Consider the following 27,562-nt stretch of genomic DNA (forward strand, 5'->3'; position numbering starts at 1 on the left):
GCACTCTCAAAGTTTTTAAAATGATAGAGCTCCCTATAGCAGGCATTTTGAACTGCTTAGCCAAATCAAGCCACAGTCAAAAGGGAGGGAACCTCCACAACAAAGGCATCCCCTTTTCTGGGGGATGAGCAATCCTCAAGTACAGGCTCATCCGATCTTCCCAAGGTGTTTATGTCCTTAAGAAACAGCAAAAGCAGAACCCCGTTCTCCCACAAGAACAGTTCCTAGACACCCCACAAGAAGAGCAAGGGGAAACCAATCACCACTGGGAGACCTCTTGTAAAGCAAGGGGCTGCCCGAACCAGAGCCTGCCTCTCCCCACAGCTCGCTGGATGCCACGGTCACCGCAGCACCGATGGGAACCCCTTACCCAGCACACAGACTGAGGCACAGGGCAGCACTACACCAACGACATTCCCTAAACTCACTGCTCCTCCTCAGGGGCCTCTTTTCCTTCCAGGCAGCTGCAGGACAGCAGAAACCCTTAGAGGAGTTAGCCTAGTAGTGTCAGTGCAAAAACCAAGCTGGGTGACAGCCAGCAGTGGAACTACAGGATATGTCACTGCTGCCCCATGGGTCTCCTAACAGCAAAACGTCTTTGTGCCCATGAACAGGGTAAGCTGACTACAAATAGGGCAAGACCCAGGGCGGGCCTGAGGTCTTGATCGCTCCCAGATGTTGCAGCAGCGGACGAAAACCTTGCTGCTTTTGGAGCATTTCCAACACCCACAACAGCACGCTGCTTTTAATGCTTCTCCCCAGCCTGCGACGAGGCATGGGGCGGAGAACTCGCTCACCCATTCATTCCCCTGCAGGACAGCAGAGGCGGCGGCAGGCACCTCCCGGCGGCAGGCACCTCCCGGCGGCAGGCACCTCCCGGCGGCAGGCACCTCCCGGCGGCAGGCAGCCCGCAGCCCGCAGCCCGCAGCCCGCAGCCCGCAGCCCGCAGCCCGCAGCCCGCAGCCCGCAGCCCGGCCGGCCCCGAGGTGGCGCCCTTGGACCGCCGGGAGGCGCCGGGGCTGCGCCTGCTGCTCTGCCGAGCCCTCGGGGACATTTCCCCAAAAACACACAAACCCAACCAAACAAAACACACTTTTAAAAAATTCCTTTTTTTTTTTTTTTTTTTTTAATAAAATGCCAAGTGCTCTCAGTTTTCTTTTTCAAGGCTTCAATACTAAAGGGGAGCTCTGAGGCTTTTAATAGTAAATCTAGCAGACATAATGTTTTTCCCCCTTTTTTTTCGGCAGGCTCGTTGTGGCCAAGCCCGGAGGAGAGGTGAGGCGCAGGCTGCCTCCTGGAAGCCTCCTGCGGTGCCCCCATGTGCCCAGCGCCCTCCCAGCTGAGGCAAGGAGCCGTCTGCACCATCAGGCACGTTCCTTGGCTGCCTGGCCTTCTGGCAAGGAGGGTTGGAAGATTTTTAAAAGCACCGGGTGAGTAAGATGAGCCCCCCCAGTGCACCCCGCTGCCTCTCTCTGATTATGAACCGGGTGTTTGCCTCAGTTGTCTGCATGAAATAAAGCCCTGTGTGTTTGTGTGCGCACTGGGTGGGGTGTGCAGCATGGTTTTGGGGTGCAGCTCCCAGCAACTCTGTTCCCAAAGCACCTGGAGCCAGATCGCTGCAATAACGTGGTGCTACCAAGCCGTGAGATGGGAGCTGCATGCTTGCACGGTGGGAAACAAGAAGTACCTGTAAAACGCGTGTGGGTCGTGCTGACAGCCTGTCCCACGTGCCCGGTGCCTTTCCAGTTCGAGTGGGGAATAAACACAGCACCACCTGCACCACAACACAGCTGGCAGCGCTAAACCTTCTTGGGGATACCCCGTACATCGATCACTTTAAACATAAAAAGGGGGAAAAAAAATAAGAAAGGAGATGCTATTTCAAGAGCAGTTTCCAGCAGAGGTTGTAGCTGATTAGCAGCAACCTCCACCCTGAGCAGGAAGGGAAGGGTCTTGCTTCCAACCTTGCTGGCTCCTTTGGAGAAAGCAGTAAGAGCTGGCAGTCGGGAAGCTGGCAGTCGGGAAGCAACGAGCTTATGCAGGAGCTTTCCTCCTGGCCCGCTGTTAGGGGCTAGCTGAGCCTTGTTGCTGCAGGATTTGCCTTTGCCACTCTTGTTGCTAAGTCTGCTGGGCTCCTCTGATCCTGCAGGGGCTACAGCTGCAGCACAGAGCCCCGCTGTGCCGTGCACCAGGGGCATTTCCCCACTCAGTGACAAATGCACCCCCCTCCGTGGCACTGCTCTGCTGCCCACTCTGCCAGCAAGAGCAGTAGCAGTACCCAGCCTGAAATCTGTCCTCAGTTGAAGAAGCTCCTTCTCGGGCACCCAGCTTGTTTCTCTTGTCCCCAACGTGAACCAAGTCCCCTTGGGCTGGCGCTGTCCCTACAGCCAGGAAGCACACCATTCCCAGCAAAGCACAAGCAGTGCCATGGGGCACAGTTTCCAGCTCTGTGTCCAACTGGGTCCTTTCCCAGGCATCCCGAGACTGCTTTACAGCAGTAGTGAGAGTGGTTAATTTAAAAGAGTTGTAGAGTGCCAAGCAGATACACGGGGATTATTTCCACTCCGTGGCTTCCCAAAGCCTTGCACACAGTGCTGTAAGAAATCCCTATGCACACCACTGGTCCTAAAGAAGGCACATGGGAAAATGCCCTTACGAAACGAATCCTTAAATTTCAGCCTGGTAGAGCATCCAAGTGCGCAGCAAAGCCAAGACAAACAGAGTGCTGCTCTCTCCTGAAAGCGTGTGCGGTTTGGAAATCTCCGTTGTTGCTATATCCAAGACAATGATTCATCCTCCCTGGGGGGTTCTGCCTTGCCTCCGCACGTTTCGCAACGCTGCCCGGCTTTATAACAGCGTGGTTGCATGCGGTGACTCCTCGCAGATTTCTCGGCTCGCCTGCGTGTGAGGAGGAGGCTAATCCTTCTAATGATGATTTTCCTCTTCCAGCACTTGGTCTTGCTGGCCATAGACTTGTTTCTTGCAATGACCCTTTCCTGCCTCCTTTATGCCTTTGCATTCGTTTCCATCGCGTTTTTGACCTGCTGCATTATCTTCTTGTCCTTCGGCATTGTGGAGAAGAACATTGACGTAAAAGGGAGAGCAATTGTGATTCTCGTGTCCAACAGCTCCATTGGGAGGACATTTGCCAGGAACCTGGATAAAGCAGGTTTTAGGGTGTCTGCTGCGCACTGGCGTCCTCGAGAGGAGGGGACAACTACGAAAGAAGAGTGCTATTCGAGCATGGAGGTAGCACAGCTCCACATGACTGATGATGAGTATCAGAAGACAATGAAAACCTTCATAGAAAGCCACTTGTCCCTGAAAGGTAATTCTGAGGGCAAACTTGCAGATTGCGCCTACAGTATATATCAAAATGCGCAAGATTGTGAGGTCATTGCAATTCACCAGCAAATAAGGGAGGCAAGAATGCTTTAGGAAATGGGCTATATACTCTAACTGCGTTGCTTTTTCTTGTGCAAACAAAAATTTTGCTTTTTCCAGGGGAAAGAGCCTACTCTGGTGGCTGTGAAAGGCCCCAGTAGACCCCAGTCCCTGGAGGAAGGCAAGGTAGGCCAAGGAACAGGGGGAGAAGGCCCCACCAAGGCACAGAGGGCTGGACTTACCATGGGGAGAAAACACAGGGATGAGAAAAGGGGAGCAGAGACTTGGACAGTGACCTGTGTCTGATTTTTAACTTCTTCTGCATTAAAGAAAACCTGAGGTTCCTCTTGGCTCCTTGCCTGCTGTGGGATTCATAAGAGCCAGGCCCGAGCTTTGGCTGGCAGGCTGGGACATCCTGAACCCCATTGCTGCTGCCTTTTCTGTGGGGCTACGGGACTGAGAGCGACTGCAGAGCCGCCAGGGGGACATGTGTAAGCACTCCTGCTGGGGAACATCCCCTGTTCTTTCTAGGTGCGGGATGAAGAGTGCGGGTGGGCAGGCTGGTTCCTGCCCCCGCTCAATTAGCTCTGCTATCTGGGAGCCTCTGTCCTCGAAGCCACTTGGGAGAGACAGAAAATTCAGCCTTCGCTGGCCGGGCTGTAACCTCACTGCTCACAGGGCTGCGGGGTTACAAGGGAAGAGGCCAGCCCTCTCCTCCTCCATAAACCTAGTCAAGGCATGTCCGAGCAGTGAAGCTCCCTCGCTGCTTCCCCATTCCGCCTCCTTCCTTCTCCAGCTTACCTATTTCTCTGCTCCTTGCTCTTTGCTCGGTGGTTTCTGAGGCTCCCCTTGAGGTCTTCCCAAGGCAGCTTCTCTGCCCGCTAACACCACGCTGAAGTCTGAGAGCATCCGTCTCTCACCGTGAGAAATAGCGAGACCCCTCGCGTTGCCGCCCGGCGCTGAAAGTTCTCTCTGTGCTCCCAGGCCCTGCGCAGGAAGGCCGTGCTGGAAGGCAGAGCACACACCAGGAGCCGCCCCTGCTGCAGGCACCCCCCAGAGACACGGTAGGGAACCCCAGCCAGTGCCGGCTGCCACCTGCAGCTGTCGGTGACCCAGCGGCACAGGCTGCCTCACGCTGCTTCCCTCCTCAGACGCACCCAGCAGACCAGAAGTGCCTGTGGTCGGATCCTGTAAAACTGTACTGGTAAAACTTGCCTGCGTGGACAAGGCCTGACAGCTCACGGGGCTGAGCACCAGCACTGCCCTGCTCTGCAAACCAGTAAGGGAGACTTTCTCAACCAGTACAGCTCCAGGGGCCTATACTGTTTTAACTACAGGAGGATCCGGCCCAGTGATATCTTTTTTTCTTTAGGTTACTTTGATCATGGTATTGGTTAAATAAAGGCTCTTCCAAGTTTCCAAGTCTTTTTTTTTTTTTTTTTTTTTTTGACAGGGATCTCTATTGTAGGATCCGTGAGGTTTTGTTTTCCACTTAGGATCTCCTGCACCATGTTCACATCATAGACGTGGATGTATTAAAACGTATTTCCCATGTGCTGACCCAATTGCATAGCACATCAAAGCACCGTGCCAGGAATTTAAGGAACAACAAACAAACAAAACTTCAGACTTTTCTTACTTTTCCCTGTTAATGATTTCAAGCGAGTGCTGGTATTTATTCTGTAAGGTTTGCTGTACTATTTTGGCATGGGCTGGGTGAATGTGAACACCTGCCAGCAGCTGACTGGTAGTAAAACAATTAAAACCAAACCAAATCAAAAGACAACAGTGGCAGGTCCCCACATGCAACGTGCAATTTGGTCAGCAGGGTCTGGACCAGGAAAGAAGAGAGTTTGCATTGTGGGGACAAGACATGGCAGAGCAATCATACAACTTCTTCCTTTTAAAGATTTCTCTTACACACTTCATGTGTATGCAACTTTTGGTTTCCAAAGAAAGGAATGTTCATATTTGATTGTGTATTTTTTGTTTGTTTTTATATAGCTGGTACCCATGGGAAGTCTTTAGTGCTATAACTCTGCTGTGTAAATAAAGACACTTGTTTGATATAAGCACAGCTTCTGAAATGCAAAATGCGTCACTCCCAAAGTGATACAACGAAAAGAGAACCCCCTAGCCACAGTTCCTTCTGGAATTAAAAGGCTTATTACAACTGAAATCACATATTTGTTATCCTGGTGCAGACCCACAGATCTAAATTTCCAGGTAGGCTAAGACCTTTATTTTGAGGTCGCAGTACAAATGATTAAGGTGCTGTTAGGTGTAAAGAGAACACAAGGATACAGAGAAATGCAAGCCAGCCCTCTTCCAAATTCATAATATATTGTTTGCAATAGCCTAATTTTGTTCATAATAAGTCTTTTGTTCTTACAGCTTTTTAGCTTGTGGTGCCTTTAGATCAGATGTTTAAATTTTCTGCGACCAGGAGGCCAAAGAGATAGGGGGGAAAGGGGGAAAGAACAAGTCTTAATTGCTCACCTTCGGGAGCTGGCCGTGTACTATCAGACATTGCGAGAGCTCTTGGCCTGGCATCCAAGTGCTCTGGGATCAAGCTGCTTGAGAAATTGCTGCGCCGTGTTGCTCTTTGGGCATGTTGCCTGGAAATGCTGGCAATTGCTTCACGGCTTTCAGGGCTGGCTGCGGCGAGGGTGGGGCAGGACAAGGAGGAAAAGATGTGGAGATGGGCAAGGCCCAGCAGACCAACGCGAGAAGAGTTCAGACAACCGGAGTGCTCATCTAATTAATTGCTGCAGCACGTTGGCGTTCAGCTAATCACACGCACAAGCACAACAGGCATGGGGCTAAGCGAAATTAATATGTACTGCTCCCTGCCCGAAGAGTGACTGCCTTGGGCTTTGCCAAGAAGTGCAAGCCTCAAAAAACTGTCAAGTGTCCCTGCCCTGCCAGCCTGCACAGAGTTCACTCCCCACGCTACAGTGCTGGAACAAGACAGAGTGGAGAAACTGCTGTTTCAATCTAGCCTCAGCCTACTTGTGTTTTAGAGATTATTTGAACTATGTTTTTCTTCAGCTGCTCCCAAACCACTTCTGCTATCTTGAGGTTACAATCTCCTCCTTGTGGTGACTTTAACCTCCCTCAAGTCTTTCTGTGCTCCAGGCTGAGCTCTGCCTGCCTTTATATTATCTGCAGGTCTGTGGATGGCCACCGAAGCACAGAGCAGCCGTCATGGCAGAGCATTTGGGGGACTTCCCTTCTCGCTGTCCGTACTTCAGGGAGCACTCAAAGTTGGTTTGCCACTGTCCTGTCACATTTCTCCCCATTCTTCTCCCACTCCTTGCAGTATTTCATCTTGTGCTGCCAACCATTGCTCTTCCTAGCTGTGCCATCTACTTTCCCTTTTCTCGTTTTTCTTCCATTCCTCTGGAAGGTCTCAAAAGAGGTGACTTCTGATGCTGCACAGTACAATCTTCCTCTGCTTGTTCAGATCCCTGCTTTGCTGAAGTTGCTTGCAAGAGTCCTGCTGACTTTCATAGGGCCAGAATTTCATTTCTTGTACCTGAGTCTCAGCTATAACATGACCACTATCAGGGTCCTTGGTACTTTACCAGGTTCCCTCTGTTCTTATCTGTTAAATAGGGAAGTCAATACTTTTTTCACAAGAAGAGAAAAAACATGCAAATTAGTAACACTGATTCCTAAATAATCTTAGGTCCCATACCTGAAAGACTCTTTCTCACCCTGCACTTCACCAGGGTGTTTCAGGTCAGCAGGCAGTGCTTGTTCTCAGAGCTTCAGTCTGAGAACTCCAGGGGGCCTGGAGAAAGCTCCCTGCGGACAGCCGGACTGATGGGACATCCTGGGCTGGCGTTCTCAACTGTCTGTTCTCATCCCCACAACGCTACTGGCAGAGGCTGTTAAGACCTCTTCCTCAGTCAGTCCAGGCAAGATCACCTGGACCATTTAATCAGTTTAAATGGGCAGGTTCAGTTAATCGAGCTGATTACTTCCCTCTGTACCTTGGGGACACTCATGCAATCTGTTCCTTAAATAGATCTGCAGGCAGCAGCACCAGCAGTGGCAAGTACAGCTAATCCTGAACAAGGAGGCCTGGCTACAGCTGCAGTCGCTTGCTCAAAGCCGTGTACTGAGACCCTGGTAGAACTATGCAGAGCACTGAAGTACCAAGGCTTTTAGCAGCCCCATGGTCTCTTGGACAGTCTCTGCCTCTTCTAAAGGACAAGCTGTTCTTGCAGTTCTGTTCTGCAGTAGATCGCAGTGATAGATGCTCTCCTGGTACCTCCATTTGCCGTGCACCTCTCCCTCAGCACCCACCTGCTTTGATTAGCCATGCAACTTAGCCCACGGAGGCACTCTTGTGATTGAGAGAAGATGAAAGTGAGAGCCCACCGTGTGCCTGAACGGGAGACAGACATTTCAACCGCTCCTTTGTGCGGTGGAAGCACTGTGCAAATCCTTTCACTTCATAAGGATAGCAGTGCAGTAGATCAGATGGTTTTATATGAAGATAACCCTTCCTCACTCACTTAGCCATGCTACGCTTACCTCAAGACAAAGGGCTAGGCCATACAGTCGTTCCTAAACTCAACGGAGGGAAAGTTTAGTTTTCTTTTGCAACAGCATGGCTTAGAGCGTGGTGCAAGCAAGGGAGAGCCACAACAACCTGCCATTCTGGCTCCAGAGACAGATCGAAGAGATGTGATAATCATTGACGGCACTGAACTACCAGGCAATAGGAATTATGAATGAATAAGACAAATGAAATCATACACTCATGCAATTTTAAAGAGTACTGCATTATTTAACTTCACTCAGCTACAACAACGGCGGGCCACCTTGTATAAATCAGGCCACTTTCCATGCTGCAAATGACTAGGTTTGGAGTTATGAGTCAAATGATTGATATTTGTAGCTATGTTTTTGTGCCTTTAATGTGGGTTAGCTAGAAGTCTTTGAAAAACTGTTTTGCAAGTGTATTGCCTTCCTATCTCCTGGGGATTTATTAGAACTAGAGAAGCACTTTGATACAGCAGCAATCAGGACCATGCAGCTACTCAGAGAAATCAGATCTCATTCTGAAACTATAGCTCGGGAGGAGCTATTTATTTTAGGATGAAAGGGAGAATAAGAGCTGTAACACGAATCTATGCATCATCTATACTGGCTGCATTTTCTTCCTCCAAAAAGAAGCTATACATCACCACCTATGGCCATTTTATGGGAGGTCGGTTTTCTCTTCCCTGAAGTGCTTTTGTAATTCTCTTGTTTCAACAGACAACTTCTCTGCCAAGCACCCTGGACGTACACATAAAAAAACATGATTAAAGAGTTGCACAAGCCAGAAACACTGCAGCAACACTTCTCCTCCTCCGTCCCCATCCTTCGCTCATCGCCAGTGGGCAGAGCCCAATGCAGGCTTGCAACCTCCGTCCCCACACCACATCGCTGCCGCTGACACTTGCCTGCTGCTGCCGGAGCGAGGCCGCGTGCTGGAAGGGGCCAGCACCTGAGACCCTGTGCCGAGTCCTCAGGGCTCCACATGACCACAGCCTCTAATGCCGGCAGGGCTCAGGCTGGTCAGCTGCTCCGACCTGTATTTTATACGCCAGGGAACTCCATCAAGATTTCAGAAGGACAAAACAGGCGCCAGCCATGCGGAAACACGCGGGCAGGGAAAGCAGGAGCTGAGCTGTGAACGAGTTCGGCTTGTTGTAAAACGCAGCAGGTACCTGTAAGCCCCACTGTGCACGTCAGCGCTTTGTTTCTCTCTTTCTTGCTGGATGGAGGATTCCTGTTTGCAAGCCAAGATCTTTAAGCAATAATTAAAAATGTATATTGGTCTGCTATTTATTAAAAGTGGGTTATCTTTGAGAGCATGTTGCCATGTTCACCACCAGTATACTATGGAAAGAGAATGAGGTAAAAGAGCCACAGGCTGCCACTGCCTTTTTTTTTTTTTAATCTTTCTTCCAAATCTTACGTTTGCAGATGGCAGCAATAAGTACATTATTTCAACAAAAAAAAACAACAAAATGAAACTCAGGTAGTTGGATGCTCTTGTTATACTGGCTTCCAATTCTACCAGAAGCCTCCTGTAGCATCCTAGAGCAGCACCCTCCTCATTCTGCCCCCGCCTAGCTCATGAATTGTGCTCCCATCATAGAAGTTTATTTTACAACAAACCCCAGGCGAGGGCTTAATTTCCAAGCTTCATCAATCATTAAGTCATACAAGGCCGAAGAATATTTCCAGAAATCAAGTGAAAGATGTCTATATTTATGAAACATAGTTCTTGAAACAAACAAACAACACATTTTCATGCATTTGCAGTGGTAGGATTAGAGATGCAAGGTAAAATAAAAACAAACTTGCCTGGGAGGCTATTTATTCACCGCTTGTGCATGATGCTAAACTAACCTCTGGTCCTGTAAGTAACTGGAACTATTCCAAGATGTAACATAATCTTTATGCCAATGTAAAACTGTCCCAAAGTAGGTCTCAACTTTGCACCAGTTTAGAAACCGAGCATTGGTTTTCATTAACCAGAGTTGGACAGCTTCCGACTAGAAAAATATTTTGGTAAAACACCAGGATTAGAGCTCAAAGAATTGTACAGTTTTATTTCCCCTTAGAGATAACACAGTTTTTCAGAAAGAGTATTAAGGGCGTGGATCTGTATTTTTTTGTCATTCCAAGCCTTCAGAAAAAATTTCCAGAGTAGGGTTTTGTTAGGGAAAGGGAACCAAGTGAAAAATGTTATCTGGAATTCTGTTTTCCCATGTTACAATGCTTAAAGGTAGAAACCTTCTGAGCAGTTCTATGACATACACTTAGAGACTTAATTTAAATTATGCAGTAAGACTGAACATAAATAAAAATTGAATACTTCTGTATGTGATAATTAAATGCTTCCCTAATACACACAAATAAAATACCTATTTTATTAGAGATCTCCTGAGTAGATTATTTTAAATCTACTCTCTTGAAATTCTCTATCAGACTGATAAACTGTTTTCCCAGTACTTACTATGCTGCAAGCTCCCAGGTAACACAGAAGAATTGCTGTGGCATTTTCAGTAAGAAAAGCTGGGCAGGAACAAAATCCTTCGGAGCCCTCCTTGCTGCAGCACGGAGGACTTGGCGGGCCCAGCTGAGCCCCAGCAGCTTTGCTGGTGGCACTGAATTGTGCCAGCAAAATCCAGAATTCCTCCCCTGGGAGGAAACGTCTGACAGGTAGAGTCTGTGCTACCGAAGCTGTGCAGATCCCAGCACAGAGGCGAATTGCACCCTGAGGAGGTTGACTTAGTAACATTTGCAAAAGAATTGCACCAGTTTAGACCGGGCAGTGGTCTGCCACCAGAGGCTTCAATCAACCTGTTTTTCAGGTTGATTGAATTATAAATGCATGTGGTGAAAACCTCTTAGACTTGCTGCTTTGTTATAGTTAGTCAGTTGATTTGTTATGAAGAAATTATCCATAACCAGAGCCTTCTTTCTGTTCTTGGGCCTTTTGCCATAGTTTCTGGGACTGCCTTTATTACCCAGAGGTATTCTCCGCTTTGGTTTGGTCAAACAGTTTGAAACCTCTCAGCTGTCTGAAGTCTCGGCTGCTCTTCGGGACGTGAAATGACCCTACCGGATAGCTACACTGGGTAGCACTCATTTCTAACCCCAGACTAGATGGAGTTAACTTTCTAAAACAATAGACGGATAGATAATAAATTATTTTTCTTTATTGAAAATATTTCCTCCTGGAAAAAAGCTTGTCATCAGAGAGCTATTGCCAGTAGCCAAAACCCACATTTATGTCTAAGTCTGACCGGTGCCTGTGTGCAACTGGAACGTGAGGCTTTTCCCCGTGTATCTCAGTGTTGTTTAAATTTTATTTTGCCATGTCCTAAAAGGTGGAAACTCAACATATGCATTGTGCAAGTCCATTTAGGCCTTGGAATTGTGCAAAAAAAACCCCACCCCAAACTAACCAACCAAAAAACATCCAGAATTTATTTTTTAAATTTTTCTAGTGCCCCCAAACCCATTTGGTACTTGAATTGTCCTTTTACTGTAAAAGGGCAAGTGCCTGTCCCCCACTAGATGCTCGTTTTCCCCACTCCCATTTTAAGCAGTCATCGTGAAATTAATTGAGATGTCATTAATGTAAAGCTAAAGCTCCTTTTGGGTCATGTGTCTTCCCCTCCTTCCTTCTGGCTACCTTTGTGGTTTGATATTTGCATATATTAAAAATGCATTTTCTCTCTTTTCTTGCTGCCCAAGATTCGCACAGAATCAGGCAAGCTTTTAGTCCTCATCAGAAATTCGAATTTCCATCCTGCTTTCAATTTATGGAGACCACATTTTCCAATGAGTAAACACACTGATGGAAAATTCCTAGGCAGTTCCCATAACCATGCACGCAGTGGTGACTGATTTACCAGGTCACAGCCCGTAAAGGGAGGGACCATTCCCTTCTTCCCTATTCCTTCAAGAACAGCAAGTTTTAATGTTGTTTATAAAAGGTCCAGAAAATAAAAATGCAGGCAGAAAGATGAGAATAAATGACATCCTTTTAAAGAACATGACCCCAAAGTCCCCAAATGTTTAGGTACTGGAAAAGGAGGTGTCAAGAGGAATGCTTCCTTCACCCATTTGCTCTCTGCACCTCTCTTTAGACACCTCTAGCAGATCTTCTATTCATGCTCCCAGCTCCAGGGCACAGGTCATGTCTGTCTGTGTCAATCGTGTGGAGTCACACAGTCTGATGCAAAACAAGGCAATGCAATTGACTCTGCAGCTAAAACATGGCAACAGGTAAAATGAGATTAAGTCTCACTGCACTTTTCTGAGAAGCAGAGGGGCAAAGTACCAGGGCCAGGAGGTGTCTTTCTGCCCGCTCCCAGAGGGTTGCCCATGGAAGGCAGTCAGCCCAGGCACAGCTGAAATACAGCTGGCACCAAGCTTTATGCATCGGGCACAATTAAGTGAGATATGATAAACATCTGATATATGAAAATGATGTAATGAGTTGAAAAGCAGGATAGACAGTTCAGTCTGGGGTAGATGTGTATCAAAGATGTTGAGACTAAGTCACTTTTTCTCAGGGCCAGCATTACGGCATGAACGGACAGATAACAGGAGCTGAGCACATGGTTTGCTCCAGCTTTCAGATGCCTGCACAGCTCTCAGCACACATTCCACAGAGAAGGCCAATTCTTGGCCACAAAAAATGATCCAGAGATTTCCTTGGGCTCTCCCTAGGACACCAAGGCAATATTGTCCCTCAAAACCTCATTCCAGCTCTCTCTTTCCCTAAGGCAAGACAAGACAGGTCACTCTTTTCTCAACTCTCTAACCAGCAATCACCCTTTCCCTAACGTGCACTGTCTGGAGACAATTTCAAGCAGATGGGTTTAAAGGAAATATGGTCCCTTAGGTAGATATTTTTAATGGGTCAGCCCTTTGGCACTCTATTTTGAGGCTAGGTAAGCAAACCGATAAAAGTCACCCCTCAGTTCTCTATAGCACAGACAAGCAGGCCCCAGTTCTGATTCTTTTGCCCAATGAGGTAGAAAAACTTTAAACCTGAATTTGTCCCTGGATGATATTCAGATGCAAGAGCTTACCATTAAGAAGGGAATAAGTGCCTTATTTTCTCTTAAAGAGAACAAGTCTCAGCGAGTGACGGTTTCTAATAAATGCCACTTGATTTTTCCTCGAGTATTTCTTGGAAAGTCCTTGCTTTGATTCTAAGAAAAAAAATTTGCTAATGTTTGGCTAGTCATAAAATTGATTTGACCTTGTACAAATGATCTGACATCACTGCATGTTGCTAAGCTTTTTGAAGTGCATTACGTTGTTCATACAATAGGGCTTTTTCCTACTTACTCTGTACGGCCTCTTTGTACAACTGACAAACATTTCCAAAGCTTTCATAAAAATAACTTCAAATAACTAGTAAAAAAATAAAGATTCTGAATTCCAATGGAACACATAACAACAAATTTCAGTGGGTGGGAAGGAATAGCTGTCTCTCGACCAGCTCTATTAGCTCTGTTTCTAATAAGTCTTGCAAAAGATGGCCTTCCTAATCCCTGGCATGGATGGCTGCTACAGAGCTTGTTATATTCAAGTTTTTAATTGGAGTAATTAAAAGTGCTATATTTCATCTGCACCCGTTATGTCTTCAGAGGAATGTCGTGACGTAATTCAAGAATGAGCTGTATGAGTAAACTTAGCTCATACCCTGTTAATTTGGCAGGCACGTACGGGCTGATGAAGAAGCCGTCAATCTTGATTTGGGAAGAAGAGGAACCAGACACATGCAGGTTACCCGAGAGAAAAACCTCTTATACATGGAAAAGGGTTTTCAAGAGTCCAGGTAGGAAGCACTTGTAGAAGTCGAGTACAATTGGGTACACTGCATTTCTCCAGCAATGTCTAGATGAAGGGGGAAATGTCATTAAAGGGATTTACCAAATAAGTGGTTTTTTTTTTCTTTTCCTAAAAAACAGTTTTAAAAACATGTTGAGTGTCTCTAAGTGTTCAATATCTTTGAAAGCAAAGTCCTTTTTCTACGTCCCGAGCCTCACAGGGGTTGGTGATTGACAGCTTAAAACCTGAATCCAACCAAAATTGTTAGCTAGCTTTCTGGAAAACTCTTGCTCTCCAGACTGGGCTTGTAATAAAACTATCTGGGTAGTAGAGAGCCCCTATGTGCAGGATCAGCACTGCAAAGCCCTCCCTGTCCTGGGAACCACCTGAGCTCTTTCCTCTGGGGATGAAAAAAATAGAAACACGCAGTTCCTATCAACGAAACACAATTCAGTAGCTGGCAGCACTGGGATTTATCAAATGGTTAGCTGTTCACACAGAAGATACTTCTGCCTTAGCACTCACTGAGAGAGGTGTGTTACCAGGGCTAGCTGTTCACTGGAAGGAGGATTTCCCAATTTGAAATAACCAGCTAATTAAAGTGTGACTTTAACTACAAATGAATGTGTCATGTAAATAAGCAGATTAGTCGCATCATAAATTTGTTTGTATTATAAATGATAGTTCCTTGCATGCTAAATCTCCTTGGCAAGACTTGTCACTGTTCTGAAGTGTTCTTCAGGCTTGTAAGAGCCTCGATTCTTAAGGCACACTCTGGCCTCGAGGAGATGTCTCCAGCCACAGCATCCCGGTGCTCTTTCCTTTCTTAGCAAAGAATGATGACAAAAAGCTGGAAGAGCAGGCAGACAAGCTCTCCTTCATGAAATGGGAAAGCAAGTGGGCATCTTCTCCTTTTCCAGGTGATATGCAGTAGATATGGAGCATGTCACAAAAATAGATGGGGCAAAGAACCAAGAAAACCACCACCTAGCTTCCCAAATCCTCTATCTTTACTCTGGACATCGCCCTGCTCCTGACCCCCAGCCATTTTTTTGTTTGCTTTGGTAATCCAAAGCCCATCGGGGCTGAAGATGCTTTCCAGATGTTGTTTTTTGAGCAGTTTAATGTTTCCTTTTGCTGCTGGGTTAGTGGTTGAAACAGCATCACTTTTCTGTTTGCAGCCCTCTGTGTCGCTGTCCTCTTCTGCCCACTGAACTGTGTCCTGACTTCCCTGAAGAAGAGAGCTCTGCAGCTTCTTGTGCCCCTGAAGCCCAAAAACTGAGAGGTGAGGCAGCATGCTCACGGCTCACTTACATACACCTGACAGCCAGCCAGCATCTCCCGCAAGGCCAGCTCTTAGCGCTGCTGGGACAGGGCACAGGGACACAGAGGGCTGGGGGGCCAGGAGCACAGCCCGGAGCAGCTCCTGCACCTCCAGCTCTGACACCTGTAGGACGCTTCCTTTCCTTCCCTTTCCACACTGACCTCGCCCTGAGGAGTCCAGCCTGGGGCACAGCCGCACGCAGCCAGCCACGTGGGGAGTTACGCCAAGCCAAATTATCAGAGGCAGAGTGTTAGGCGCCCTCTGGCATCTTGCTGGGATTTAAGATTCACGGTAGTTGCTTTTGAAGTGCAAAGTGAGCTGATGCATTGCTGGATCATCCTGCCCCCATTCCTGTCTTCTCTCTGCTGCTCTGATGGCTCGAGCTACAGGTAGTCTGGCACACACCTAGGAGAACAACTGAAATAGTGCACTCTTGCATGTCCCTGCTTTAGACAAAGCACCCAGAGCCAGCTGTGATTCACCCGAGTTATTAATCCAGGCTTTAGGACAGAGGAAGGGGAAAAAAAAAGCAAGCTACTGTGTGAGAAGGATCCCCAGGTATGCCAGCTGGTTGGTCTGACCTTTTCCTGCAAAAGGGGGAAGAGCCCCTGGCTCTCCATCTGAACCTCTCCCATCAAGTGCCTAGTTCTCTGTAGCACCTTTACTTTGATCTCTCTGAGTTTGGATCAAGCTATGTAGCTTGCTGTAGATGCTGTGTTGAACGTTACACGGAGCTAAAATCCATTCCCCGCGCTGCAAGACGTTCAGCAGAGGCAGCTGTAGGGGCAGTGATACAGTGCAGGCATGGTGAGGGAGGGAGAGCAGGCAATGGCCTAGCCTGAGTGAAGCCAGATGAAATGACTGAACGGCACTGAACAGCTACAGCTCTCCCAACGTCTTTCAGCAGGGAAGGAAACCCACGGAGCAACACATGTTGATTTTGTAACGGCACCGCGAGAAGACGCTGCAGGAAGGAGCACGGCTGGGATCACAGGTGACAAACTCCTGGCAGGGGAGAATATAAGCAGGGACTTCAATCACAGGACAATGAAAAACTCTGCAGATGAAGACAGAAGGCAACTCCTGAACTGTGAGACAGATCTCTAACTCACCTGCAAGTCTAATCTGTAAGGAAGACAATTTAAGATTTGGGGTGTACAGTACAACACTGTTCTGTACGCACTGGGATACATGCAGAGAAAGAAAAAACATGTGAAGTGAAAGGAAATAAAGGAAAAATGCTGCTGAGAAGAGAAATGCTAGGGCTTGGTTTTCATTATCTGAAGCCACAACTCAGAACTGTCCAACTGATGGTAAGAGATGCCACCCACCCAGGAGCTGTGTCCAGAGAGAAAAAAGAAAGCTTTCACAACGGCTTCTATAAGACACTAAATCAGCTTGGTATCCAGCCAGATTGAAAACAAGTATTTTCATTCCAGAACATCAAAGCACTGAGAGAGAACATGCTAAAGCAGAAAGTTCCTGAATGAAAACCTTGCGGTTTTAGTGTTTATGCATTTGGCAAGTGGCCCATTATATGAATAACACGAGTGCCATATATTCTGCAGAATATTCCCGGAAAGGTTTCCTTTGGCCAGAACCCAGTGTTGAGACAGAGCTCTCAGCTCCCTCACTGCGTCATCCCATCCTGCGCACATAACCCTGTGCAATTGCAGCTGATAACCAGCATTTTCTCCCCCAGTCTACTGCAGGGAACTTGGGTGGGCTGCTACACGGTACTGCTTTCCCCCCATAGTGACCTTCACTCAAAGGCCAACACCTACTTGTGTGCACAGCAGCATTCACAGTCTGCCCCTAGAGATGCTACACGAACAAAGCTCCCCAGGATTTCACTGGAGGTTTTGCTTGCCCAAGGACCTGAGGATGGCCTACCTTTGTTTATAAAGCTTCCCAGTCCATTAGGATACCGAGAACTACTGCGTGCAAGCATAAAATTGACTGAGGAAATACCACCATGAGATAAATTATATCGTAGCTGCACTTAAACATGTGTTTAACACAAATTATCTGTATTGAACCAACACTGAAGTTACAGACTAAGATTCCTGAAGCTGACTAAGGGATCTGAACACCTCATTGCTTTTAATTTGAGTGGGAACGAGGGATTTGAATTCCTTAAACAGACCTGAGTATTTCATCACCAATGTATAACAAAAAAGTAACTTGATCTTAAAGCCTAAAAACCTAAAGCCTAACCAAAAGATTTTACCAACACCTTTTGGGAAAACCTCCCCCCATCCCATCCCTAAATTATTGCCGTTAAAAGTAAAGGTTTTCAGAAACCCCTGCAAGTGTTCCAAGTTTTCAAGTACTCCAAGAACGTTTTCAGAAAAAAAAAACACTGCAGCAAGTATTCCTCAATAGATCACTTTCACCATTTCAAAATAAAAAAGTAATTAAAATCTATTCAAAGAGAACAATCCTTTCCTTAAGCACCAAGCCCTCTGTCCTACAACGCAGGATGGAAATAACTGATCACATAAGACCTGCCTTTTCTCCTCGACCTCCATTGCAAAGCTTCCATAATTTTTAACCTTTTTAAGAAAGCACAGAATTGGACAAAAGTGTAACTTTTGTCTGGGCAACACTATAAAATTATACCGAAATGTTAGCGATGATGGAGAATCAGAGGGATCCTGGTTACATGAATGCATGTTTTCACCATTCAAAAATATGTTAATAAAGAATCTGATTGATGTTCTTCCTTCCTGGATGTCTGTATGCCTGTCAAAAAAACACTAAGACAGCATCCCCCTGGGATAAATACTCCTCAGCATTGCCATTCTCTTACTTGCAATACCTGTCAATTTTTTTTTTCAAGCACTTTTCTGGAGATTGCCCTCTCCAGAGCAGAGGTTAGCCACATAAATAGCTGCACTGAAGCCAGAGCCCAACGTGCAGGTACTACATGTCTCCACAGCCAATACCTGGGAGGATTTCCAGGCAGCCAGGGTCCCTGAGATGCGAACATTTCATCCCCTACATGTGTTTACTGTATTCTAGAAAAAACATTCAGGGGAGGAGAAAGAGGGAGGAGAGGGTGGGAAAGCAATGTAATAACGATAAGTATAAAGGGATCTGCTCTTCTTTATTAATAGTTTAATCAATATAAACATTTACTGAACCCTCTCACGCACTTGCCACGATCAAGGTGCTGGTTAGCATTGTTTGCATCTCTGTTGCCCACTGCCTTCTGCCACAAAACAGCAAGGGCTGAAGCCTGGTGCCAGGACCTGGATTCCCCAATGCCTGAAAACCCCACCATGCACCAGTGTGTGCTGGTTGTGCCGGATTCCCCGCACACACGACGTGGAGGTGACAGGTCTCGGGGCATGCGGGACTTGCCCTGTGTGCACAAGTGAATCGCAGAAGTGCTGTGCTCCGAGGCACCACTTGCACCACACACGGGACACTTCTCACCTATGCTGGAGGTGGGCCAACACTCCTCAAGCTTTGCAGATGACACATAGTTGGATCCTGCACTTCGCACACAGTCTTTCCTTAATGCAATCGCTTAGCAGCAGCACCTGCTTTGAGAGTTCATTAAGTAGATGCCGAAGGATACGTGAAATACACAAAGCAGCCAGACACAGAGAGCTGGGCAGGGTGCTGGTGGCAGGGTGGGACAGCACCAGTCCCACAGAGCTGCCCTGGGTGAGGCTGGTGGTGCCACAGCACCTTTGCTGGGTTTTGTCCCAGAGCAGTTGTATTTGCTATTTCATACCAGGTCATTTATGCTATATTTTTGTTATTGTAACATAGAACATAGCATATGCTCTCTGGAGCCACAGGCCCCTCTTACAATCCTTATTGTTCAGCTTGATTTTAGGCAGAGAAAAAGATTGCCTTAAGTTTTGCTTTCATCTCTCTGGATAGTGCTAAAAGCATGTAAAAACATCCTGTTGGGTTATCAGTTTAAAGGCTAATTTAAAAGACTTAAAACTGGCTTTGAAATAAGCTGAGAGCATCTTCAAATTGATGACTGCAAGGGGAAAACAATAACAAAACCCAACAAAAAGCCCCCAAAGGAAGAGCTGTGTGCAGACCAGCCCTCCCCCTTGTTGAGCTCAAGGGGGGACTTTATCCCACCCAAAAACCTGTCCCCAGTGACCTCGGGACAGGAGAGGTTGTGCCATTTATAGATGCGGACACATCACTGTAGCAGTGAATGCCACAGGCAGCATCTGTCCAACGACCGGATACCATGTTCCAGAACACAGGAACGCTGAGATGTGCAGTCACAGGATTAGTTGGCTGTAACATGTCTGATTTATTTTGGCATTTCCTAGGGGAAAAAAAATAGCAAAAACAACTACAGGCAACACAGTCGTATGAGTTCTGAGAAACACAGAAAAACACAACTGCAAGAAGTATGTCTTCTTGGGTTGCATAATTTTATTTTTACATTTTTGGAAGGAAGAGGAAGTAAAGCACCTTTCTGTTGTACCACATGGATGCACTTTGCAGTGCACAGTGTCACGGGTCAAATCAGGCCCAAGCCAAGGCCTGAAATACCATTTTCCACTGGAGCTTCAGGCTTCTCACCACACAAGTGTATCCAAAGAGAAGCAGATACTGATAACTCAGCAACATAGAAAGAGTAATTCAATGAGGAGGATTGGATTAACAGCAAACCTGTCATGCCCAGGGCCACGCTGGGGCAGCCAGCATCAAGCAGGCTTTGTGTCAGCACCAGAGGTCTCTGACTCCTTTGCTTCCTTCGCAGCCCATGCAAGAACCTGACCCCCTGTCCAGGCAGCAGGTTACACTGACGGAAACCTCATGGAGTTTGACATAGGGACAGAAACAAAGCTGAGGTGGCTGGAGTCCTAATGCAGTGTCCTGGGAGCCATTTGTGTTTGTCCCCCAGATGAACTTTGGGTAACTCTGCTGAGCCACCATCTCACATTAGTTAAACTTCTCACTCATGGCTTAGATACAGACCCGAACCTTTCAAAAGCCTGGCTGAGTTTGGTGCCAGGAAACTCAGGTCAGGAGCATCAGATGCGGGTTATTCCCTCCATTAATCAGCTCTCCTAAAGAGAAGAACTTGAGGGAACTCTTCTCGCGGGAATTTGTCCATAACAGGAGTGCAGAAGCTGAGCAAAAAGTCAATTATCTTTGTTCTTCCCTATTCGTGGTACTCCCGTTTTTGAATGCAGGAATGCGTTTTCTTAGTTGAAAGACTAAGAAGTGCTCTATGATAAATAAGTAAAGGGATGAAGCAAGAAGAAGCTGACTTAAAATGTCCTGGTAGATTTAAATATCTATTTTCTTAAAAATAAGTAAATGACTAGATAAAGAGAATTCCCAGCTCCTGCAGGTAACAGGAGCAGGGCTTTCAAAGAGAACACAATAAAAATGATTACAGAATCCCATGTAAGTGAAACATCACATAGCCAGTTTCCTACTTGCACATTTAATGGAGCTGTTATGTGCAGACAGCTGTAAGGAAGAAATTATCTTTGAGTAAAAATAGAAAGGAAGCTTGTGAATCCAGAAATTAACTACAGGAGAAAAAAATGATGCAAAACATTAAGCAGACTATGAAGGAGTGTAGATGAAAGAAGAGCCCAAATGCTCACAACACTAACAGCATTCAATGGACCATTAGATGCTGAAAATCTCTGTCTAGTCATCAGCTTGTCTGCAGTTATGAGGCTGCCATCTTCTACGCTTTGGAGAGCTGGAAGAAGCCTGCTCTGCATTACTTTCCTCCATCAGCCTCTGAAATGAGCAAAATTCAGGGGCTGAGGCAAAGTGAGATGACGCCAACAGCTTTTAGTTAACGTGCTAATTAACAAGTGAGATTCAGGTTAGGTCTTGGGGCTTACTGGTTGTTTTGTGCACTCTCCTACCGTGTTCCTCCCTGTGCTTGTCCCAGTGGTGACAGTGCTGCTCGCACATTTGGTGTGTGCCCTTTCTTCAACAACATGGCATAGTTTATTCACAGTCAGCTTTAAGCCAACAAAATCTTTCATCCTGATTGATAAATCAACAACGCACGTAGCCGTTGTTCTCCAACCTGTTAGGACTATATAATAACCCAAATTAAGTGTTGCAATACATAAATTTATATTCAGCAGAGGGACTGTGCACTGTCCCACCTGAACGGCAAGCTGGTCTTGTTTTTCAGCCACCTCTCTAGCTTGCTAAGAGCATACTGAATTCTAATCCCATCCCATGTGCTCACAGCCTCTTCCAACATTGTGTCAGCTACAAACTGAAATTGCAGCCCTCTCTTCTTATCAGCCAGATCACATACAGAAATGCAAGACGTGCACATAGAACAGCCCTGACAGAACCTCCCTCAAAGACCTCCTTCTGTCAGTTTGCCACCAGCTTTGGTCCCAGGTATTTTCCTCTGTGCCACCCTTAAAAGAGTGCATATGAAACAGCTCCCAAAGACAAAGTAATGTCAGCATGTTGCCCTAGTTAGGGGGGAAATTAGATTGCTCTGAACCTCTTGCATCTCAAAAAAAAACAACAAATCTACACTGCCTGTTACTCATCCTGTTTTTTTCTTCCAGGTGCTCGCAAACAGTTTGGTTATTTGTTCAAGTATTTTTCCAGGAACTGAAGCTAAGCTGACAGGCCTGTAACTCCAGACCTGCTTGTTAGCACCACTTCTGTACCAATGAGCTCGAATGCGCACCTCGTAGCGCTGGGCTCTGCTCCAACAGACCACTTTAGCACGCTCTTAATGGCAAGAGCGAGAGACATCCGTGGCTGCAGAGAGGATGAGTCACATGGCTAATGTTACACGTGTGCTTGGATATTCTTCTAGTTCCTAACCATAGACACATCAAGGAAGCCCCCCAAACCAAGCAGAACAAAGACAATGCACATCTTCGTACAGCACTTATGACTTTATGAATACAAATACCAATAAATATTAAACATCGATCCCCACGGACAGCTAAAAAGCAGAAGTCATTCCTTGTTACCCTGCGATCATCTCCACCACGATGAATTCTGTTGCTATTGCTTTATTATCTAGTTTTATTACGTCTTTCTCAAGTCTCCCTTATCTTAGTATCAGTAGCATTATGCCTCCAGCAAATTTTTAAGCCTTGTGAGTCCTTTCATCTAGGGAGTTAACGAATTTATCAGATGTCACTTAGTCTACCACAAACTGCTAGCAATACCTCTTGCAGCAGCTTTCTGTGCATTTTAAGGGTATTTTATGGTTTTGCAAGACAGAGTACTGACAGCTGTGGAGAGCTGGACTAATCTCACTCATAGATCAGCTCTATCCAGCTCAGCTCCAACCAACAAAGCTATTAAACCCTGCACTTCACCTCCCAGCTGTAGGATTACCTGTGGCAATATCCGTGGAGGAAGCAGCATATTGAAAACACTCAAACACATGACGGGGTTAGCACACAGGAGGGGGGTTCGACAGAAGCCCTGTGCTGCATTCCAGCCTCTCCTCCAACTTCAAACTCCAGGAAGGTTTTGCTGATCCCCGAGTCAGGCATCTGGCTTAAACCCGGCCCTTGAGCTGACTGGTGGTGCTTCATCAGCCAGACCGTTTCCATCTGTGGAGTCACCCATCTCTGCTCCATCACAATGCCATCAAATCACTTCTTGCTCTGCTCCATTTCCCTGCTTCCTGTCACTGCTCCTTGCTTGGTTCTGGACGTACTCGGCCAGGCGGGCCTTCTTCCACACCTCTCCTAGCTGGTTCCTTCGTCCCCACCACACAGAGCACTTCCCCGGACCAGCGAAGAGCCCTCAAAGCACACTGCTTATCCCAGGCTAAATTTATCTTATCCATACAGAGCCGGGGAGGAATTCCAGCTACCAGAGCTCTCTTGAAAGCTAATTATTCTTCAAAGAAGTTTTAGGCAGTCCCAGGGAACATCTAACTATTGATTTTCTACTCTGTACAATTTCCTTGCAAAATGTAATCATTCTCTTCCTGTCTCGCACTGTCACTTGTCTCTCAGAACAACCTAGAAACAATAAAAAAAAAGGAATAGAGGGCACCAAGAAGGGCACTGTAAAAAATCTCTCTGTACAAGCAAAGCCTATACAAGCAAAACCAAGAAATGTATGTAAAACTTGTTAAATATTCATCAGCCAGTACACTGTATAACTGAAAACCAAATGTAACTGCTAAGAAAATTCAGTCTAGAAGGAAATCAAACAGGGACAGCATTCTAAGGACTCTGGCACTGCTGAGTTTCTCATTTCTGATTTCCAGCATAAATGTACCATGGAGAGAAATTTTACTGAATATATTGGTTGCTTACAAATGGCTAAATTTGTATATAAATTCACCTCTTAAAAAAGAGAAAAGGAGTTGACAATAAGAGACTCCAAAGAAGAGGCTTAGCATAAATCTTATTGCTAGCACATGGCTTTAAGGAAAAACAAAATAAAACTGGAATTGAGACCAGCAAACCAAAAACCCCTGTTGTGCAATATTAAGCTGTATTTTTTTCCCTTAGCTCCCTGCCTAAAAAGTACTCAGATGCGTGATTATCTTCATGAACACCGAGAATGCCTTTTGACTTCAAAAAGCATTTTTACATTTACCTGCATGCTGAATACTGAGTATTTAAGCAGAGGGAGACATTTATGCTGGTGCTCAGTTCCCCTGTGTTTGCCACAAGCTCCAGCCCACTTACGGGCAGCTTGGAGTCGTTCATCAGTTCTGCCTGGTGGATCTGTGGGGCGAGGGATGGGCAACCCACAGGAGCCAGAACCACTTCTGCTCCAGCTGCCCCGCACAGCCAGGGAGAGAAACAGGGAGAGCAAGTTGGGCTCCCAGCGGTGCCACCTTGCCCACGTTGCATTGCGACGTACACGATCACAGTTCAAGGTAGGTTGTTTTCTAACTTTCTTCAGAAATTTTCAGTAATGCTCCTTCCTATTTCCCTTAGGAAAACAAAGTCTTATCAGAAGCTATATAATGAAAGAAAGCAAAACCAAAAATGCCTGTTGCTGACTATAAAAAAGTAGCAGAGCAAATTTAGGTAAGCTCTGTCCCACTGCACCTGCAGCTAGGCAGAGAAGTAGGTGCTTGTTGTGTGTCAACACTTTGCTGTGCATCCTGGCATTCGTTATTTAACAGCCTCCATGTGACACCTAGCTTTTAGAAACACGGTATTTAGCAACCCAGATAAGAACTCAGCCCTGAAATGTTCTCCCTGCTGGCTGAGCGCACCCCAATGGCTTCGCCTCGGACGGATCTGAAAGCACGGCTGTGCGGACAGCCCCACCAGAGCGATGCCAACGGGGTCTGCTGTAACCAGAGCTGGTTTCAGAGGCAGAAGCACCATCACAGAACTGAGCAGCTCTGTGGCACACTGAATTTGAGTCAAATTCATGTTCCCTTGTCTTCAGGTACCCTTGGCAACATGCCAGAAATAAAAAGCAAATGCCAGAGTAAGGGAATGGTCAAAATCCACATGCAAGGTTTATCGTTAAAACCTTAAATCCTAACTTCCAAGTGCTTAACGTTATGCTGTTAGATCCCTATGAGGAGCACTAAAAATGACCTGGTGAAGAGCGACTCTGAGCAGCTGGAGTCCTCTCAGCAGCCTTGAACATTCATCGTGCTGCCCCAAGGAAGGCAGCCCCCTTGCCTCTGGGGGCCCATTCCACAGGTGGGTATTTGCACAAAGACAAGAACAAAGCAGTAGGACCTAAGCAAAAAACAGACCTTTAGGGTTTAAAAGACTATTTTCAGATTCCCAGCATTAACAAGTGCACTTTCCTCTACACTTTCAGGCACCTGCATGCCAAGAGATGAGGGCACGATGCACAGATGCCGCAAGCCAAAGGAGAGGACAAACTGGGAGGAATGCAAGCTTCACCCCGGAGCAGAATGACATTTCAATACATTATGCTTGGGAGGGTGCCAGTCCAAATGATCTCCTACGCACTGCCTCGGCTGGAGAAATGAGCCCCCATACTTCTGTAATAGTGCAGTTACAATTTCTTACCTGTGACGCAACGGTTAGAGGAGGGAGAGACCCCTGAGTCAGGAAAACTGCTCAGCTGAGGGCTCTGGGTAAATTCAGCTTCTGAAAAATGGCTCCTGTATTTTCTCACTGAATTAGAACTACATGACTGAGCAGGGAAAAGGGGTTAGAAACTGCCCTGAAGAATAACATTTACATCCCATTATGGACAGAGACCTGGTCCTGCCAGCCACATCCTCCCACTCTGAGCACACACCTGGCTGTACACGTTCTCTCACTTGCTGCAGGGACGAGAAGGGAACCCTGTGCAGTTGCTTACAGATTGCCTGCTTGGTAGCACTTTGGGGAGCTGCAGATTGAACGATATCGGAGAAGCCAAGCCTTTTTTTTTTTTTTTCTGTGGGCTTTTACTTTTTAGTAGGAAACCAGACCTATTGATTAATTCCTTCTGTACAGTGTAAGCAAGATCTGGGACCAGGTGCAGGTGGGTGAGCTGGTGTCTCTTGAGTCGTTCTGCATGGGGCTCAAACTGCACCAGTGTGTTCAGCAGCAAACTTAAATATCTGCTCCTCCTGTTAAAAGTCCCCTACACTGTCGACAATTCTTCTCCTTCTCTTGTTCTCTTGCAGCCCTCCAACTCTACCACAAAGTTGACTTTTGACTTCTATTTAAAAAAAAAAATTAAAAAAAAAAGCAAACCTTCCCCTCAAGGGGAGCTCATTCTGCACAAAGGGCACCTCAGACTTGTAAGCAAGGAGAGCAGGTCTCTGATTTGCTCTGTGTCCTCAGGCCATTTCTCTGCCACTTCCTTCCCCTTCCTTGTACCCTCGCTATCAGCTATCCTACTGCTAATTAGAGACAAATGATACTCAATTAAAAAATGCCGAGTAATTCCCATAGGGCTGTTTCTAGTAGAAATTAGTGTCTAGGATCCTTCATTTGGATGAATTGGCAAATTGTGTGCCATGTTCAGGGTTGTCCTTGAACAACTGAGCACAAGGACAACTGGCCTTCACACCATCAGCCCTCTGATTTATGCCTTTAGCTAGTGAGAGATAACAGTAAAATTACCCGCACCCTCACCTGTGCTGGCAGTAAGTCCTTAGGACACCGTTCTGCAGGCTGACGGACCTGCTGGGTGGGTGCTTACCCAGTAGACTGATGGCAAACCTGAAAGCGTAACCTGTTTTCATGGGAATGTGACTTTACTCTACAAAGATGCACCCATCTGTGGCTAGCCTCACCTACGTCTTTGTCCCAGGATGAACAAAGATATGCCCTGCTGGAGCTGGTAGGCCAATGGCCCCGAGGAGCAGAGACCAGAGACACTGCTTTATGCAAGGCAGAGAAGGAGCAGCACCCTCCTGCGCTCGTGTGCATTCAGTGCACTGCAGGCTCACAGCAGTTCAGCCACTAATCAGCACGAAGCATTTTTTTTGCTGCCTCCTGGGCCTCTTTCATTGCACGCCCTGCTCCAAACTCTGCATTTTCAGGGATGCAGCTCTCCTGCACACCTCTAAAACACCCCAGCCTGCCTGGCTTCACTGGGGCATTTCCTTGCTTCTCAGCTTGCCTCACCTGGGGGACCCTGCGGCGCAAGTGGGCGCCGGCACATCCCTATCCGAGCTGTCCGGGCCCCAGCAGGTGCCACCTTCACCTGCAGAGGACAGATGGCACGGTCACAGCGTGATGATCTGCTGGTATAAACAGACCCCGGGTTTCTGCTGCCCAGGCTGCCATCTAGTGGGCCTCGTCTGGCACATGCATCTTCCCGGACACGGCTCCCAGGAGCAAGAATCACCATCCTGTCAACATTCTGCTCTGCTGATCCAAACAACCTGCAAACCTACATATTTCTTACACAAAAGCTAATACATGGAAAGGAGGGAAGGTCCTGGCACGTCTTATCTATCTTCTTTTAGGATATCGCAGCTTGAGTCAGTTCTCACATTCGCATTGTCTCTCTTGCACTGTGAACATTGCAGAGCCAAATCAATGTAAACGTGCCCTCTGTTTTCTCAGGCCCTTACTACATAACTTTAAAAAAAATACTGAAAGATAATTCTGGGTAAATTTGGTGTGGGATGTTTGGGTAAAATTACTTTAAAATTTGCTAACACTTATGCTGTGGCATCCTAAATCTGTTTTATCAACCAAGTCCGAGTTTACAAAAATGTGCAACAAGATTTTAATACAACTCATCACATCATACAGAACCAGACATCCTGCTTAGTCTTCAAAGTCTTGATATTCCCCATGCACAGCCCACATGCAACTGCTCCCATCTAATTCCATGCAATGACAGCCTCTCTTCCTCTGACACTATAGCTGAGCATTCGCTGGCTGCGTCCTGAACTAGGACGCACAGCTTGCCAGCTCTAAAAACTGCATGCATTTCTGTTCAGAACGTCTTTGGCTGTCTAACTGCACCAAAAATACACTGGTTTAATTCTCTTCCTGGAAAGCTAGTTTGCCCAGTGCTGAAATGCTTGTCTGCAGAGGCAGCCTTGATCTCAGCTCATGGGTAGCT

General features: G+C 46.7%; 3 protein-coding genes across 15 annotated transcripts in view; 1 reads left to right on the top strand and 2 right to left on the bottom strand.

The window, feature by feature from the left end:
* Nucleotides 1-8,651, bottom strand: part of PAK5 (p21 (RAC1) activated kinase 5) — a 122,180-nt gene extending 113,529 nt beyond the window's left edge. For all 3 annotated transcript variants that reach the window (XM_083828917.1, XM_083828915.1, XM_083828916.1), the window contains exon 1: nt 5,884-8,651. The gene's annotated coding sequence lies outside the window, so the exon portion shown is untranslated. The remainder of the gene's footprint in view (nt 1-5,883) is intronic.
* Nucleotides 1,121-27,155, top strand: LOC310896543 (uncharacterized protein). 11 transcript variants are annotated; one of them, XM_083828956.1, is made up of 5 exons: nt 1,121-3,328; nt 8,659-9,109; nt 13,640-13,759; nt 14,934-15,037; nt 15,981-17,798. In XM_083828956.1, exons 2-5 carry the CDS (start codon nt 8,940-8,942, stop codon nt 16,181-16,183), a joined length of 597 nt encoding a protein of 198 aa, XP_083685082.1. In that variant the 5' UTR covers nt 1,121-3,328; nt 8,659-8,939; the 3' UTR covers nt 16,184-17,798. The 11 variants fall into 11 exon arrangements, 8 of the variants coding, with proteins under 8 accessions (XP_083685082.1, XP_083685084.1, XP_083685085.1 ...); XM_083828958.1 differs by lacking the exon at nt 15,981-17,798 and adding an exon at nt 24,839-27,155 and having other exon boundaries at nt 1,122-3,328; XM_083828959.1 differs by lacking the exon at nt 15,981-17,798 and adding an exon at nt 21,628-22,645 and having other exon boundaries at nt 1,122-3,328.
* Nucleotides 22,777-27,562, bottom strand: part of LOC310896547 (uncharacterized protein) — a 28,106-nt gene continuing 23,320 nt past the window's right edge. The window contains exon 4 of the mRNA XM_083828963.1: nt 22,777-23,055. Within this exon, the coding sequence (XP_083685089.1) occupies nt 22,922-23,055 (134 nt within the window). The 3' untranslated portion in view covers nt 22,777-22,921. The remainder of the gene's footprint in view (nt 23,056-27,562) is intronic.

Source organism: Anser anser, assembly GCF_964211835.1.
Source record: "Anser anser genome assembly, chromosome: 3".
Classification (NCBI taxonomy): domain Eukaryota; kingdom Metazoa; phylum Chordata; class Aves; order Anseriformes; family Anatidae; genus Anser; species Anser anser.

Excerpts from the sequence above, each read along its gene's own strand:
- LOC310896543 (XM_083828953.1), top strand. The coding sequence starts at position 2,929 with ATGATGATTTTCCTCTTCCAGCACTTGGTCTTGCTGGCCATAGACTTG. Across the intron at positions 3,329-13,639 it reads AAGCCACTTGTCCCTGAAAG|GCACGTACGGGCTGATGAAG; the intron begins GTAATTCTGAGG and ends TTAATTTGGCAG. Across the intron at positions 13,760-14,933 it reads AAGGGTTTTCAAGAGTCCAG|CCCTCTGTGTCGCTGTCCTC; the intron begins GTAGGAAGCACT and ends TTCTGTTTGCAG.